Source organism: Manis pentadactyla, chromosome 5, assembly GCF_030020395.1.
Source record: "Manis pentadactyla isolate mManPen7 chromosome 5, mManPen7.hap1, whole genome shotgun sequence".
Classification (NCBI taxonomy): domain Eukaryota; kingdom Metazoa; phylum Chordata; class Mammalia; order Pholidota; family Manidae; genus Manis; species Manis pentadactyla.
This window is the reverse complement of record NC_080023.1, coordinates 88,486,888-88,505,493: the sequence shown is the minus strand read 5'-3', so window position 1 is coordinate 88,505,493 and position 18,606 is coordinate 88,486,888. Positions and strand designations below refer to the sequence as shown.

General features: G+C 39.5%; 1 protein-coding gene across 4 annotated transcripts in view; it reads left to right on the top strand.

Moving 5' to 3' along the window:
- Positions 1–17,689, top strand: part of PPA2 (inorganic pyrophosphatase 2) — a 96,371-nt gene extending 78,682 nt beyond the window's left edge. For 2 of the 4 annotated variants that reach the window (XM_036911776.2, XM_036911774.2), the window contains one exon: positions 201–410. In XM_036911776.2, the coding sequence (XP_036767671.2) occupies positions 201–229 (29 nt within the window). In that variant the 3' untranslated portion in view covers positions 230–410. Of the gene's footprint in view, positions 1–200; positions 411–16,786 lie in introns of those variants that run through there. The other 2 variants (XR_005030156.2, XM_036911775.2) reach the window with 2 other exon arrangements.
- The last annotated feature ends 917 nt before the right edge of the window (positions 17,690–18,606 follow it).

Below are 18,606 nucleotides of genomic sequence, written 5' to 3'. Positions count from 1 at the left end.
GGCTCAAGCCAACTAAGAAAACTTAGGACAAGAATTTAAAGGGAAGTAGCTTTAAATAGAGAAGTCTGTCATACTAAGCTTATCATCAGCTGTATCTGCTTAAATACTTCCTAAAGGTCTGAACTGAATTTGTCTTACCCTTCCCTCCACCCTCCCTTCTCACCCCTTCCCTAACCCCATCTTCCCCACCTGAAATGCAGCGCAAGTGTGGCACTTCCTTGGCAAGTGATGGGGGCGGTTGAAGTCTGCCATCAGGATCCCAGTCTCTAAGGACTCCAAGCCTCCGTCTCCCCCAAGTGCTGGAGACAGGCAGATCTGTGAGAATCGGCTGACTTCCCATTGAAACTTCCTTTTTTTCCCAAACATTTTTGAGATATTGCAGTAAGTAAATAAACATTGAAATTTTTGAATTGGTCTCCTTCAAATATTTATTGATAGGAAAAGAAGACTTCGTTTAATAGCAGAAATTTAGAAGCCTTGAGTTTTGACTAGTTCTAATTTCTCTGCCTGAAGGAACCCAATGATTTAATTAGCTTTTATTCTATAGGTTCATGTAAAAAATCACAAATTTAGTAAGCTAGTAAGATTTCATAGGTATTAGTGTTCTCATTTTCCTGCCGTATTATTTCTTTTCAAGTCTGTGGCTATTGGAGGTTTCATTTAACCAGTTTCTCCTCTTTATTAGTCCTGCATATATGTGTTTTACATTTCTGAAGGCCCTTTCCTATAATTTATTATTTTAGAGATCCCAGACTTGTTTTAATTCTCATCCAGTCCCCTAAATTTCAGTTCTCATCTCTATGGTGATGACTTCCAATCTACATAAGAAGCCTGGGTCTTTCACTTGGAGTCTGCCTATTGGACATCTTTAAATGCCTCTAGTCCAAAATCAAACTATCTTTCCTTGTTCTTGAACAAAAGAATTAACATTTTCCTAGTCCCCCTCTGCAACCCTTGAAGTCATATTGAAACTCCCTTCTCCTATCTTCACTCACAGGGATGATCTAAATGTTTCTTTGTCACCTCTGCTTTACACCCACACTGTGCTGGCTTCCCCTTTTTTCACTCGGACTCGTACCAGTCTCCGTGCCTCCAAGATCCCGTCCTCTGCCTCATTCCCATTGCTCTAGCTCAGTTTCATGCCCTCTTGTCTCCTAACCAAGTTCTCCTGCCTCTGGCTTTTCTCCCTTCATATTACCCTCCACATTTCCACAACCAGTTATTTTCTGAAAGCATAGGTCTTGCCTTGTTACATTTTTCTCAGAATGCCTTCAGTGGCTTTCCGTAGTCTTGAGAATAAAAATCAGACTGATTTCTTAAACTATGCTGCATATTCACCCCTCTCCCAAGCACCTCTTGTGCTTTTACACTCCTACTACTGTGCTCTCTTGACAATTCATTTCTTTTTCTTCCCTTTCCTTTCTGTTATCATTATGAACACTTGCATTTGTATAATATGTGGGTTACAAAGCACTGTTATGCTAATAGCTACCATTTCTTACTCATCTGTTGTATATTAGGCACTGGTGTAGATGTCATGCATGCCATATGCCCTAGAAAGTAGAGATTCCCCACCTCCTATTGAGACTCCAGAAAGGTCTGTAACTTGCCCAAGGTCACACAGTTTGTAAATTTCAAAGCCAGACTTAGAACTTACAACTGTATGGCTCTGAATCCTATGGTTTTTCCACCCTGCTATGCACGCTGCTTCCCACACTGACCACCTCATGGTAGGGCAAACTCAGAGCATACTTCCTTTACAGCTGAGGAAGCAGACATGGAGTTTAAATGATTAGCCCTTGGGAAATAATGTCCACCTGAGATGTCTTTGGGACTGTGTGAGCCTCTTTCAGGAACATCAGAGAATGTAAAGAGAGAATCTATTGTTTTTAATTTTATTTATTGATATATTGGTTTTTTTTCTAAGTTGAGGAAAAAATAAAACAGAAAATAGGAAACTATTATTATTGCAATAATTGTAATCAATAAACTGAACTATCAAAGGATAGGTTAATGGGTCTGTGGCATGTGACATACCAATCTGAGAGTTGGAAGAGAAGCCATGTCTGGTGGGCCTCTTGTAGGGCAGCTCACCCCTCATGTCTGGCTCCCCGCCGCTGAGCAGCCAGCTGTCCTTCGATGCTACTTTGTTGGTGAGCCTTGCTCACTGCAATATAGGTAATCACGATTGTCTTCATTGTATATGATTTTACATAGTTATAATCTTAGTAAATATGTAGTACAGAGTTTTAATTTTTCTGTATTATATCATAAGCATCTTTCTACATTACTACATAGTCATCATTATTATTATGGCAACAGTTATATTTATTAAATGACCATTTCATGATTGTTTCAGAATGTCTTCCAAACCAGTTAGTCTGATCTTTGCTAGCTTATTCCCATGGAAAAATTAAATTGAAGAGACTTTATATAGACATACCTCAGAGATAGTACAGGTTTGATTCCAGACCACAACAATAAAGTGAAAATTGCAATTAAGCAAGTCAGATGAACTCTTTGGTTTCCCAATGCATATGAAAGTTATGTTTATACTACATTGCACCCTATGAAGTATATGATAGCATTATGTCAGTAAAGAACAATATAGAACACTTTAATTAAAAATACCTTTTATTGCTAAAAAATGCTAACCATCATCTGAGCTTTCAGAAAGCCGTAATCTTTTTGTGGGCGGAGGGTCTTTTAAGATGGTTGCTGACTGATCAGGGTAGTGGTTGCTGAGTGTTGAGGAGGCTGTGGCAATTTCTTAAAATAAGGCAACAGTGAAGTTTGCCACTTTGACTGACTCTTCCTTTCATCAACAGTTTCTCTGAAATGTGTTGCTATTTGATCCAGTTTACCACACCTGAACCTCTTTGAGTTAGTCCTCTCAAATCTTGCCTCTGTTTTACCAGCTCAGTTTATGTCACATTCTAAATCCTTTGTTGTCATTTCAACAATCTTCACAGCATCTTCACCAGGAGTAGATTCCATCTTAAGAAACCACTTTCTTTGCTCATCCATAAGCAACTCCTCATCCATCAAAGTTTTGTCATGAGATTGTAGCAATTCAGGCTCTCCTTCTAATTCTAGTTCTCTTGCTGTTTCCACCTCATCTGCAGTTGCTTTCTCTACTGAAGTCTTGAACCCCTCAAAGTCATCCATGAGGGTTGGGATCAACTTTTTCCAAACTCCTGTTAATGTTCACATTTTGACCTCTTTCCATAAATCACAAATGTTCTTAATGGCATCTAGAATGGTGACTCCTTTCCAAAAGATTTTCAATTTCCTTTGCCCACTTAAAGAACCACTATCTATGGCAGCTATATTCTTAGTAAATGTGTTTCTTCACTAATAGGATTTGAAAGCCAAAATGGCTTCTTGATCCATGGACTAAAGAATGGATGTTGTTAGTGGGCATGGAAACATCATTAATCTTGTACATCCATTAGAGCTCTTGGGTGACCAGGTGCATTGTCAGTGAGCAGTAATATTTTGAAAAGAATCATTTTTTTCTGATCAGTAAGTCTCAACAGTATATTTAAAATATTCAGTAAACCATGTTGTAGACAAATGTGCTGTTATCCAGGCTTTATTGTTCCAATTCTAGAGCACAGCCAGACTAGATTTAGCATAATTCTTAAGGGTTCTGGGATGTTCAGGCAGGTAAATGAACATTGGCTTCAACTTCAAGTCATCAGCTGCAATACCTCCTAAGAAGAGTCAGCCTGTTCTTTGATGCTTTTAAACAGGTATTGGCTTCCATCTAGCTTTGAAAGTCCTAGATGGCATCCTCTTCTAATAGAAGGCAATTTCACCCACATTGAAAATCTTTTGGTTAGTGTAGCCACCTTCATTAATGATCTGAGCTAGTTCTGGGTAACTTGCTTCACCTTCTTCATCAGCACTTGCTGCTTCCCCTTGCACTTTTATGTTAAAGAGACAGTTTCTTCCCTTAACCCTCATGAACCAACCTCTGCTAGCTTCAGTCTTCTGCAGCTTCCTCACCTCTCTCAGCCTTCATAGAATTGAAGAAAGTTAGGGCGTTGCTCTGGATTAGGCTTTGCCTTAAGGGAATATCGTGGCTGGTGTGATCTTCTATCCAGACCACTCATACTTTCTCCATATCATCAATAAGGCTGTTCCTTTTTATCCCCCATGTGTTCACTGGAATAGCACATTTAATTTCCTCCAAGGACTTTTCCTTTGGATCACCACTTTGCTGAGTGGCTTTCCGCATATCTTGGCTTGATTTAAGGCAAGAGAAATGCAATTCTTCCTTTTACTTGAACGCTTAGAGGCCATTGTAGGGTTTGTTAACTGGCCTAACTTCAATATTGTTTCTCAGGGAATAGGGAGGCCGGGAGAGGGGGAGACATGAGGGAATGGCTGCTCGGTGGATCAGTCAGCACACACACATTTATTGAGTTCACTGTCTTTCATGGACACAGATTATGGTGCCCCAAAATAATTTCAACAGTAACTTCAAAAATCACTGATCACAGATCATCATAATAAACATAATAATGGTGAAAAAGTTGGAAATACTGTGAGAATTACCAAATTGTGATACCAAAAGTGAGCAGATGCTGTTGGAAAAATGTTGCTGATAGACTTGCTCAATGCAGGGTAGCCACAGGCCTTCAATTTGTAAAAACAATATCTGCAAAGTGCAATAAACTGAGACGCAATAAAACAAGGTATGTCTGTACTAAATACTTAGAAGCTCCAGGGGAAGAATAGGTGAATCGTTGTTAAAACTGCCTAAAACAAATTAGGAAACCTGAAGTGACCCCTGGATGGAATTTTAACACCCACAGTCGGTTCCCATGGATATGAAAAATCAAAGGGGTGGGCTAGCCAAGGTTCATTTTTCTCAAACTTGCTATAAATATCTGAAATGTTTATGAACATTTATTTTTCATATACAGAATAATTTCATACATGGTATATTTAATATCACTCTGTTATTCTACAGAAGGAATACACTGAATTTCGTAAAATCCATTCTTCCATCAAGGACTACATGCATTTTTAGCTGTTTATTTATTTACTCATTACTAGCAGCATTTGATGGTTTGTTCCCAGAAAGGGGTTCATTTCCTTTTCATAGGTAAAGATATATCTTGTGACTGTTCATTTATCTTTGTTAGTTATGGTTATCATACAGTAGATCACCTTTTTTAATTCTTTTCATTCCATTTTTGACATTCTTTACAAGATGTCTATTATAGTGTTTGCCATGTTAATGTTCTGTTTGACATTATCTCCCTCTAAGAAGAGAGAAAGAAAACTAGGTGTCTGCCTTCCTTCTGTCTCACCCAGAATATTATCATTACCTCCTGTTAGAAAAAAAACAAAAGGGAATTCAAGGTAAACTATATTTAGTGTTAAATGTGTTTTTGGTTTGAGATCAGAAAAAAATTTTATACCTGATGATGAGAATAACTTGAGTTCTAGGCTATCAAACTTGTTAAAGTAATGGAGCCCATATAGCCCACCAGCCCCGCAGCTGCCTTCTGTCTTCCTGAGGCACGAAGAGAAATAGCTTCTGCTTCTGCTGTGACAGCCTTGGAGGAATTGAAACTACGAAGTGGTGACTTTCCTCTGACAAATGGGAGAAGACAGTGGTGGCGACAGAAGACAAGAGCTTTGCAAAATGTGTGTCCTAGCCACAGGCCAGGGTTTCTGTGGTTGACCTGACATTTACCCTATTTGGATGACCTGTTCAGAACAACACTTCTCAGATTATTCCCCACCTTAAAAGCAGGTAGGAGCCAGTGCATCTGGGAGGGAAAGTATGAGCTATTCTTTCCTTTAGTGAGAAAATATTTATTGAGCTCTCAATGTCTGGTCCAACAATGCATCCCCCAGTCATACCCTGAATGCCAAGACTGTAAAGGTATCCTGGTACCCCTGGAAGGAAAGCTGTCAATGCTTCCTCTTCTCTATTCAGAATTCCCAAGGCATAAAGGGCTCTTTCCCTTGGTTTTAAGTACCTGGTTGCAAAGGTTGCATCATGAAGATTAGGGGGATTTGACTCCATCCGTCCAATGCATCCCATTACAGTGATTTTAATTATCTAACCTTCTGTTTTGGGACATTCTCATTTTTGCTACTTAAAATCCATTCATTCAACAATAATTTATTGACAGTCTCTATGTATGTGCCAGGTACTAGTCCAAGTTTTTAGGATATGTTAGTGCAAAACAGACAGAACTTCCTGCCTTAGTGTATCTTGCATTTTGTGTGGGGAGGACAGATCATAAACATAATTAATTTATATAGTGTGTAGAAGAGAATGAACAGGGTTAAGAGGGGAATGGCAATCCAGCTTGTGTTCCCAGGTGTGAGTATAAATTGAAATTTTAAATTGAGTAGTTCATTGGGAAGATGACAGCCTGGCAAAGGTTTGAAGAGAAGCAGGAGTGAGCCACATGGGTCTCAGGAACAGCACTAAGGCAGAAGAAACCCACAGAACAAAGGCCTAAGGCAGGAGTATGGCCAGCTTGCTGGACGAACACCAAGGAGGTGGTGTGGCTGGAGGGCAACATAGAGAAGCACAACAGAGACAAGGTCTCAGAGGTAGCAGGAGGAGCATACAGGGCCTTATAGGCCAACATAAGGACTTGGCCTTACACCCCGATGTTATGAGCCATTGGAGGGTCCTGAGCAAGGAACAGGTCACTCCAGCTTCTGTGTTGAAAATAGGTTGTGCTGGAGGTGAGGGGGTAAGGGAAGCATAAGGCAAGGATGGAAAGAGAAAGATCACTTAGGAGGTTTCTAAACTTGAAACGAGTTTTTCCTTCTTTGAGATCACTTTCTTAGTATAAATCCCATAAGATTTATGGAGTCATAGAATAATAACATTTTATGGCTGAAAATGTTTTCATAAGGTTTATTCCGAATTATATTGCCAACAGCAATATTCTTCCCTATCCTTTCAAGGATAGGATATTTTGTTATAGCTACTATGATTATTATTCACAATAGGTTTAAAATTTTTCATACATATTTACTATTTATGGTATCTTGTATGAATGTTTTTTATTTTCCTATTTATCTACTGGATTTAATTTTTTAAATCAATTTACATGATATCCTTAGTTTTAGGTGCAAAATTTGGATCCTGAGTACTGGATCCAAGTTTAAAGAGAATAGCCCATGCTCAAATCAGAATCTAAACCTGGGCCCTGAAAATATGCTGAGCTAACCAGGGAAGCAGGGTGTGGAGTACAGTGATTTTCTTTGTTTCAAGCAGGACTATCGTTATGTTACTGCTTTCTGTTCTCTTGTTAAAAATTAATAATGAAAAGAAAGATGAATGTTTTAAAGCCAACACACTAAATTAGAAATGGGCAAAACTAGTAAGATCAGAACAAAAGATGTCATGAAATTAGAAGAAATCATGAAGGAATGCCAAACAATCAGTCTTATCCAATTAAAGCAGCTCAAACTAGATGGCGGTGTGCATCTGTGGTCCTCAACCAGGAGAACTTGGCAGTTGACAAGATCAAGGATGGCCGCCCCAGAGCAAGGGCTCTGCCCATTTGGGGAACAGAACAGGAATACCAGGCTTCAGGCCACACGCTCATCAGAAGCATTTCTATGCACAGGTGGACAAAAACAGCTGAGCTCACTGGAATCAGCAAGTGGATGTCTCTTCCTTCCTGTCTAAACCAAAAGCAGGGCTGCCAAGCCACATCCTCAGGCCTTCTCTATGCAGGAGGTTCTTAAAAGCAGCCAGTGAGTGTTACAGGCAGAAGTGACACAGCACTCAGACTGTCGACTCCAAAACTATGCAATGCCCTGTCCACTGTATCATATTGCTTCTTGAGCTCTTTCTGATCCTGAAAGCCCAGCTCGAATGCTACCTTGTCTCTGAAGTGTTCCCCAGCCCTCCACATTGAAATCAATCATTTTCTCCTCTGTGAGAAGAGAATAGCACTGCTAATTTATTCCTCCATAATGGTATGCAGGTCATCTGGTTTGTAGCAGAGGTATTCACGTGGTCTCTGCTACTAGATTATAAACTCACAGAGAGCAGAGATTGTATCATGACAGTTTTGGCATTTTGTTTCACACATTAACAATTCATATTTGTTGCATTAAGTCGATACATCCTGTGAGGAAGACAGGTATTCTTTCTCCTCTTAGTTCAGAGGCTAAGCGGCTTCCTGGAGATCATCGGCCTGCTGCATCTCAAGTCAGTGTTCTATTACTGCAGTCAGAAGCATTTTGAAGGGTGTCTCTCTGCTGTGTTCCAAAAGCCACAGAGGTTCTTTGAAATGAAAGAATCTATTCCTTTTAGGGCTCTCCAGGAGAGGAGATTTAACATATCTAGCCTAAATACCAGTGCTTTTAATTAGTTTATTTTATTTAAAATGTACATGGACCTGATCACTGTATTCAGAGAATGTCTCAGAAATCTCAAGGTATAAAATTATTAAGCTTATTTTTTTCCAAGTTGCATGATTCTTGCCTCCTAAAAATCTACTCACCAATGAGATTTTTCTTGAAATCCTTTCTAAATGACTTAACTTTTTTGCTATGGAGTCCCAAAATGAATACAATAAACATCTGCCTACTGTTAACAAAATGCATTTCTTATTCATTCCACATACCTTTTTAATGCAGCCTAGACTATTTTGTGCTTACTGAAACAATGATCAGTGTTACCTTTTTTTTTTCCCCAAGTAAATGATATCCAGAAAAGCTTCTTAGGGGATCTTACCTATTATTAGTATTTAAGGCATTTTGACAGTTCTTACACAAGATTCCTTTAATACCCCAGGGACAAAAAGTTTAAGTGACGTAAACACAGTACCTTAACTGTGGAAACACTAAGGCTTGATCACACATTTCCTGCTGCTTGCTTGTGGCGGATGAGGGAAAATAAACATGAAATACTTAAAAATAGGCTCAGGGCTCAAAGTCTGAAGTTCTTGTTCCAGAAAAACTTCTTACATGGATTTTGGTATAATTATTTATACCAAATAAATGGTACTTGATTGCATAAGTAACTTGGAACTTGAAAGCATAAGTAACACATTTTGATTTTCAGGTTAGAAATACAAGAAGCACAGAGACAGATGACCTGAATAACCTTGAGAGTGGTAAAAACTTCAAAATTGTATGCAGTGAGAAAGAAGACAACCTAATCCACGTGAATCTAATACGAACAGTTCAGTTGGTAAACTCCAATGCAAAATAGTCTTAAAGAGCAGCTATTAGTTGTAAAACTCCACTTACTCTAAACTGTATTTCAGGAAATATTTTTCTCAAAGAAAAGTTAGTTTTTCCTTTTCTTCCCATAATATCAGGCATCACTGCTCTGATTTCTCCTTTACTTTAGCTTTTAAGAATAATTTAAGACTAATGTGCTCATAAAATTTAGCCTGTGAAACCATCATTTGATTTTCACCAATACCCACCCCAGCCTCTTATCCTCCTGCCCCTCAAAACAAACACTATCAATGTAATTTACAGTAGTGTTAGTATTGTCTCTATATACTTAACCACTTAAAAATAGCTATTATGTAATTCAGAAATCTGAAAGAACATTAGCTACATACTATAGGTTGCTTTTCTAAATCTGAAGGAGGATTTAGAACATAGGAAGTTTTGAACTGGAAAGCATCTTACAGGTAAGATGAGGCAAGAGATGTTAATTGTCTAAAGCCGTCTAGCTACCGAATAGGACACACTGACCTGAACCTAGAGCATTTGACTCCAGGCCTGGTGTTCTGTTGTTGCTTTAGTTTTTTTGTCTTGCTTTTCTGTGTACTTTGTCACCTTTAAGGTAGGAAGGTAATCATTTGCCCCTTCATGTGATACACATTTAAAAACAATTGTGTTGTCCTGACTATGGAAGTGAAGATATACATTTTGCCAGTCTTTGCTGTAAATTTTTTCCCAATTAGCAGTTTTTTTAAAATGTTTGTGGATTTAATACAAAACAGTATTCTTTTTATGAATATGTCTTTATAATAATAACTTGTTAGTAGGCTCTCAAACTATAATTTGATTTTTTACCACTGCCCAAATTTGTTTTCAAAAGTGAAAGATAGTTCATGTGATTAACTTGCAGCAACTTTTTTTTAAATTAAGGTATCATTGATATACACTCTTATGAAGGTTTCACAAGAAAAATGTGGTTATTACACATTCACAATGTGGTTATTACATTCACCCCTTTATTGAGTCCCCTCCCATACCTCATTGCAGTTACTGTCCATCAGTGTAGTAAGATGCCACAGAGTCCCTATTTGTCTTCTCTGAGCTACGTTGTCTTCCCCATAACCCTGCACACACCATGAGCACCAATTATGATACCCCACAATCCCCTTCTCCCCACCTGCCCTCCCCCACCTCTCCCCTTTGGTAACCACTAGTCCCTTCTTGGAGTCTGTGAGTCTGCTGCTATTTTGTTCCTTCAGTTTTGCTTCGTTGTTATACTCCACAAATAAGGGAAATCATTTAGTATTTGTCTTTCTCTGCCTGACTTATTTCACTGAGCATAATACCCTCTAACTCCATCCATGTTGTTGCAAATGGTAGGATTTGTTTCTTATGGCTGAATAGTATTCCATTGCATATATGTACCACATCTTCTTTATCCATTCATCTACTGATGGACACTCAGGTTGCTTCCATATCTTGGCTATTGTAAAAAGTGCTGCGATAAACATAGGGGTGCCTATGTCTTTTTGAGTCTGAGAACTTGTTTTCTTTGGGTAATTTCTAGACATGGAATTCCTGGGTCAAATGGTATTTCTATTTTTAGTTTTTTGAGGCACCTCCATATTGCTTTCCACAATGGTTGAACTAGTTTACATTCCCACCAGCAGTGTAGAAAGGTGCCCCTTTCTCCACATCCTCGCCAGCATTTGTTGTTCCTAGTCTTTTCTATGTTGGCCATCCCAACTGCTATGAGGTGATATCTCATTGTGGTTTTAATTTACATTTCCCTGATAATTAGTGATGTGGAGCATCTTTTCATGTGCCTGTTGGCCATCTGAATTTCTTCTTTGGAGAAGTGTCTGTTCATATCCTCTGCCCATTTTTTAATCAGGTTATTTGCTTTTTGGGTGTTGAGGCATGTGAGTTCTTCATATATTTTGGATGTTAACCCCTTGTCGGATATGTCATTTACAAATATATTCTCCCATAATGTAAGATGACTTTTTGTTCTGCTGATGGTGTCCTTTGCTGTATAGAAGCTTTTTAGCATGCTGTAATCCCAGCTGTTCGTTTTTGCTTTTGTTTCCCTTGCCCGAGGAGATGCATTCAGGAAGAAGTTGCTCATGTTTATATTCAAGAGATTTTTTGCCTATGTTGTCTTCTAAGACTTTTTATGATTTCATGACTTACATTCAGGTCTTTGATCTATTTTTAGTTTACTTTTGTATATGGGGTTAGAAAATAATCCAGTTTCATTCTCCTGCATGTAGCTGTCCAGTTTTGCCAACACCAGCTGTTGAAGAGGCTTGTCATTTCCCCATTGTATATCCATGGCTTCTTTATCATATATTAATTGACCATATATGTTTGGGTTTATATCTGGGCTCTCTAGTCACCTTACAGCAGCCTTTTTGGGTAAAAGTATGTTTAATTTTTGTGAATAAGTCTGATAATATGCTTTTGCTCATCTTCAGCATGTTTCCTGTTTGTGACTCCCAGTATGTCATGCTGGGAAAGGAAAGAGATAAATGCAAACCTGAGACTGTTTTCCCTTTAACACTGATATTTGGCAGCAATGAAACTGAGTCAATCCTAACGGTTTCAGGATATGTTAGTACTTTGAGCAAATGGGAGGCACATATACCAGCCATCCTATTAAGCATACTGTCTTTATCCTCGCATCTGTTCGGGTGGATGTTTTCCCTTGGTATAAAACAAAAAGTGCAACAAATGAGGTTGCCACACCCTAGTGCTTCTTAACAAAGTGCATTGAATGAAATATTTAAAACAGAGAGAAAGTTCCAGAGAAAACAGGTGGTGTGGGAGCTGGAACTGATGTGAGCCAAATACTCTGTGGCACGGATACATCCTCTCCAACCAATTGTCCATCCCATGAAAACTCTCTGCAACTTATTACAAGGAACATGTTATGTGAAGAGTGTTAAGAGTTGGCCTCAAGGTTGAACACTTGCAGGGACTGTGACAAATAATTATCTGCTGATATTTCCAAGCACATTAAAAATATCTGGCTTTACAGTGCAACTTCAAGTTTGCTTAGTACTTATTTCTTGGAGAAAGAAGATGCTTTTGACATGCAGGGGGCATTTGGCTTTTTACTCCTTTTCTCTCCCTTTGGAAGAACCATCTAACTGGCAAACATTATTATACTTGACTGTTTTTGTGTGCGCATCCAAATGCGTGGTTTAAGGTAGTGTGTTTTGAGAAGAAAGGGAGAAACAATGAGTCTGTTTATTTTCTCCACAAACAGAAATTTGTCTATTGCTTTAATAAGACATCAATCTTTGCTGGCCAGATTAGTGTAAAAATTCTGTTCCCAAGCAAATTATTCACAAAAACAATTATCTTGCTGTAATTTATGAAAATAGGAGTATACCAGCATCACATATAAGGAAATAATGTGATCAACAGGACTGGGTGCCCCTTTCCTGTTTATTATCACAGAGAATATGGTCATTAATGCCAAAGTTGTGATAACATCATGAGAAAGAGTTGACAATCTTAATTTCTTCAGTACGTCTGATAGTTAATAGATTATTTGGCAGCCTTATTTGCATTCACTTTGGGATTAATGTTGGAGTCATATCAGATCATAAAGAGATTTTTCTCTACTAGTCTCATTAATCTTCTAAAGTAAATGCTCTATTTTTTACATTTTAATATTTAAGTTGTTAGTGTGCAGTGCTTAGGCAAAAGAATATAACATCAAGAAATTGGTAGAAAGAATGTTAGCTATGTGACCGTGGCGAGAAGCACACATGAAATAGTGATCATGAGATTACCCTTTAAGCTGTGGTGTCCCATAATCATGTTGGAGCATACTTGCTCTCACTTCCCAAATACTGGAATACTAAGGGGAAAACAAACTCAGACATGCATTTGCTTCTTTTTCTGGTCCTAGCAAAGGATACTGGGAGCCATTGACTAGAAACACTCCAAGGATGAACAAAACAGCTTATCATCTGACGCACATAAAAGTTAAACAGTTATTAATTTTCCCCCAAAGTCAAATACAAGATTACAAATTAATGTGATGAGAAAAAATTTGATTTTTTGAGTTTTGTTACTTTATTTATCTGTGCATAACAAATTATAACTAAATTTATCAGATTAAAAAAAACACATTATCTCATACTTCCTGTGGGTCAGGAATCTTGGCAGGGCTTAACTGAGTTCTGTCCTTTAGGGTCATCTCAAGACTTGACTGGGGAAGGATTTGCTCCTAAGGTCACACAACTGTTAGGATTCAGTTTCTTGCTGGCTGGAGCTGGAGGCCACCTTCAGGCCCATGCCAGAGGGCTTCTTCCATGTGACAGCTTGCATCATCCATGTGCAAGCCAAGAACGAAATAGAATCTCCCAGCAAGATGGCAGTCACAGTCTTCTGTAACCTAATTGTGGCAGAAATGTGTACTATTCCATGTCCTGTTGCTTAGAAGCAAGTCACTAGGTTCAGTCCACACTCAAGGGAAAGGATTAAATAGGGGAGTGGATAGCAGGAGGCAAGGAACATTGGACACTATTTTAAAGTCTGCCTACCACAACTAGTAACTATAACCAGTGGGAATTCAACAGGCCAGCAGAAGGCCTGTGTGTGAGGGGAGAGCGATACTGCCACATTCCAAGGGAAAATGGTTCCTGGAAGAGGACTTGTAAGTTTGCCTGAGTTGGATTTCCAGAAAAGTATTGTTCTAGAAAATTGAGATATTATGAGGAAGTTTTTACTAGACCTAGTAATAGGTGTCTTAGGGTGAGGGGCATCCAGTCAAGGAAAAGGTGGTGACCATAACATAGGCCCACAATCAGTGGTTAGGTCCACCTAGAGCATTTTACGCTTTGGGATTTTTGTAGATGTCTGATATGTCATGAGAAACATAGAACATACAGAGGAATGAATGATTTAAAGGGAAAACAGAACAAGCTAATACATTTTAACTGCTTTTTTAAAAAAAACACTGAACAGCTGTAAGATATTTTCACATATAACTGTCCAGGGACATAATACCGGCACAACTGATAGTCTTGGGTTTCTCACAATAGACTCCAGGTTCCCTGGGGAATTTCAGAATCCTGACCAGCTTAAGGGAATAGCAGTGCCAGGGCTATCTGTGTGGGTGAACATAGTGAAGGGAGAGGGATTTGTAGGATATGAGATAATCAGGAACAATAAGCAAGAAACGTGTCAGAAGCAATGAGATAGGGCATGGCTGGTAAAAGCTTTGGTTCCAAAGGCAAACAGACTTAAATTTGCTTCCTAGCACCCTTACTTATTAGCTTATTAGAGTATGATCTTGGGCAAGTTGATGTTTTTAAGCCTCGCCTTCCTATATCTGTAAAATAGCTTTATCAATTTTTACCTCGTGGGTTTGTTTTGAGAATTAAATGTGATAATGTATACACCATTTAGTGGCACACAGTAAATGTCCACTAAATATTTACTATTACCATTTTACAAACTGATGACCACCTGGAGGAGAGAGAAAAGATGGGACAGGATGATTCAAGGCTTTGGCCAGGGATGCTGGGAGAACATTGGTACCGTTCATTTACAGAAACTAAAGATGGGAAAAGGTGACATATTGTTTGGGTGAGAAATGATTAGGCCAGCTTCAGGCCTGTGATATTTGAGGTGGCAGCATGTGATGATATCCAGCAATTCTTTATGTGCTCAGGTAGGAGGTTACGTCTGGAGGTGACGATTAGAGATACCACGTTCTCATGACCACTCAGTCATGGCTGATTGATCCAAGGTGCACACCTGCCCCTTTCCCCTGCCTGCCCCAGTCAAAATTGATTTATTCAAGACTAAACCAAAGTAGAGACAATCAACATCCTTTCACAGAGATTTGGAATTGAGACCAGGACATCATCACCCCCTCTTTCTGCTCTTGGTTATAAAAGAAATGCAAATTCAGACCACACAAAGGAAAATGAAATGGGCACACTGAAAAAGAAAGCAAAATAGGTAAAAGGGCCACATGTTTTGAGTCCCTGATCCCAGGTGTTCCTAAGGCTTAGCTTCATTCTTGCCTATGATCCTTTAGTTAAATAGCTTTTACATTTTTATGCTGGTTCAGGTTAGGTTTCTTTTGCTTGTGGCTCCCAGCTGATACCAAGAAGCCACATGCAGTGATAACAGCAGGCATCGGACTGAGTGAAGTCCCTGAGGAAAGAAGAAACTGAAGAGAACAGAAAAGGTGCAGTGCAAGGAATGAGAGCAAAGCTAACTTAGTACAGTGGGTGCTGCGAAGGCAGGGCAGGTAGGAAGGATAGGAGGACAGCGCATCAGGTGCTAGAGAGCAGGCAAGGAACATGAGATCAGAAGCAAGCCCACTGAATTTAGCTTTTAATCTTAATTAAAAGTTGTGGAGAAAGTGAAGGTTCCTATGGCCAGGATTCTAGTCCTGGTTGACTGGCTCACTACACACGTGTGAGCAGTACGTTATTACTGACTCTATATAAAGAGCTCTGCCCAGTGCTCTGGGTGACGTGTGCATGGCTGCATGAGAGCAGAGATGAGACTGGAGTGGTGGCAGTGCTGAGGACAGACACTGAGACGGCTGCAGGGGCAGAGACCAGCTTGCTGCATGCAGACTCGCTCTGAGTGGATGGGATTGTAGTGATTGACCTGCCACTGTGGGAATAAAGTTGGGTATAAACCCTTTTACCCCAAGTACGTTCCACTGTCATTTTTTGGTCTCACTGAATCCATAGTGAACTTGCCCGGGGCTGAAACCCTTGGCAAGACAAAAGTTTTCATTAAAATCTCATTTTTTCGGAGTTACCATTGTTAACTTTACAGATGTCTACCATTCTCAACAGTAACCTGTAATTAAATCTGTCAGTTAAAACTTCTTTTTGAACCTTGGCAGTGTTTCCACTTGTGTATGTCTTCTTAGAACACAGGTTGAGTGTGCCTGTATTTAACTTAGACCTGTCAGGTAAATGGGTTGAGTGCACTGAATCTACATTGGTTATGGTGCAAAACAGTCTGATCTTTTCACGTCAAGGACTCAGGCTGAGTCACTTAGTCTTGCGTTTTGGAACCCAGCTCGGAGGCATCTGAGAGTGACGTCCCTGTGGCTACTGGAGACGATGGGAGGGAGGGTGGTCCCCCTGCCTCAGGAGCACTAGAGTGGAGACCCTCATGGAAGGGAGTGACCCAGATCAGAATGAAGAGTGCCCTGATCAGACACGCTTCTCGGAGCTCCAAGAAAGATTAGTAACAGGTGAACTGAGTACACTATGGCTTTTGACAACTGAGTAAACAAAGTAGCAAATTGACTAGCTTTTTACACACTGAGACTTGACTTAAAATAAAAATGAATCTCTTTACAAAGGCAAAGGCGAGGTACAGTCAGCACAAGCACATTAAGAAATGTAGGATGCCTTTTATTTTCCCTCTTTTGTTTGTCTTGTTACTGTGAGGTTCCACGTATTTGTGTTTGATGAAGAAATGAAATGATTTGTTTTGAAAAGTGTGTGTGTTAGTTTTTTTCTTATGGTAGGCTTGTTCTTGCCCAGACTTACATTTCTCCAGGCCTAACTCACTGTACCTTTTTCGATCATCAGAAGAGGCACAGAGGCCTTCGGGAAGCCCTGAGTGAGAGTCTCGGTGAGAAAGACTCGAAGATGTCCACCAGTAATGCCAGAGACATAAGCCTCTCTGAGTCTCAGCTGTGCGAGGAAGGGAGAAAACCCCATCCTAGATTTCTCTGCCACACGTCTGGGACCTATTTGGACAGCAGCAGAGGCATACAACACCAAGTACTCACAGAAAAGACGAGCTTCAGTTGCAACTGCATGTCCCCCACTTTGCCCTCAGGATGAAAGGATGGCTGTGACCCCCAATTTTTTTGTTGTTGCTTTTGGATCCTAAGCTAAGTATGAAGAAAACACCCAAAATCCTTCTGCCTAGATTATGGGCAAGGAAGTGATGGGCACATATCTACCCCCTGCCAGGCCACACACACAAACCCTGACACTCTCCTGGGTCAGCTCTCCTGCTGCTAGTTTGGTTTTGTGTGTGTGTGACCAGCGCTATCAACACTCACAGCGAGAGGGATGATGGGGAGCTTGTCCCCTGAAAGGCCAGGTAGGTTTCAGATTTAGGATTATTTAAAGAAGTAACTGGAAACTAAAAGTGTAACATCTAACATGGGTGGGTGCGACCACTCAAAAATAAATTAGAAAATTAGCACAGAAAAGTGCCTCCTGACAAGTGGGTGACAGGAGGTTAAATATAAAGTAGCATCTGTTAGGAAGAAAACTAGGTAAAAAGTATACATGTATACAAATAGAACACAAAATGTTAACAAACTGAGGAAGGCAGTTTATTAGAGTGGTGGGCATCTGAATGATTGTTTAAAAGTCTTGTCGATGTTGTAATACAGTGAGTATAACAAATTTAAAGTAACCCAAATTGATGGCTTTATAGCAAGTGATGGTTTTTTGCTTGAGCTATAATAAAAACATCTTAACCTAAACCATGCTCATAATCACTGAATCAAAGAGTGGAGCACGTCCAGAATCTTGTAAGCCAAGCAGTTTTTGGGGTGGCAGAGTGGTGAGGCCTCACATCCCAGGACGAGGGCCAAGAGAGCTCAGAAGGGTTAATAGGATCACTTAGGCGAGCTTTCTCCATCAAAGAGGGCTAATAGGTAAACTCTAAAGCAGAGCTGTCAGGAGTGAAGTGAGTAACCAGGTTCATGGCTAGTTGGAAAAACCATGTCAATTTCTTCTGGGAAACAGTCCATGAAGATAAACAATAAGAATGGTCTAGTGATAAATTGTGCATAGAAAATTGACCAGAAGAAAATGAACTTTTTTTCTTGGGAGGAGATGGGTCGAACTTACTGGAGATATATGTGTGCTGCAAATGCAATGAGAATGGGAGTCCTTGAAACAAGGCCAACTCAGCTAGAAGGCAGGAAGTTTTACTTCCCTCAGCTTATGACAGAGATGAAAATATGGACACTCTATGCTTGTCTGTTTCCAATAAGCATTTGTTTTGAGTATTAAACTTTAAGAAGACACAGTAATAACTTCTGAAAAATCACAAAGGCCCTAATAGATTCAGACAATTTTTGCCATCCACAATGTATGTTGAAATTTTAGATCTAAATTAATCTAGTGGGTGGTGAAAAGCACAAACTTTGGAGTTACAAAGAATTGGACTTAAATTCCACTTTTTGTTATCTACATGATTTTGAGCAACATGCTTAAACTCTGTTCCTCTTCCTCAACAAAAAGGGGATGAAATACTCTCTTAGAGACCACTGTGTTGTATTGAATGAAACCCACTCAAGGTAATTTAAGAAGAAAAGAGAAATAACTTTAAGGATACTGCATCGTGAAACCCCAAAGGCAGGAAGTGTGGCAGGCCTATAAGCAAGTGAATCCA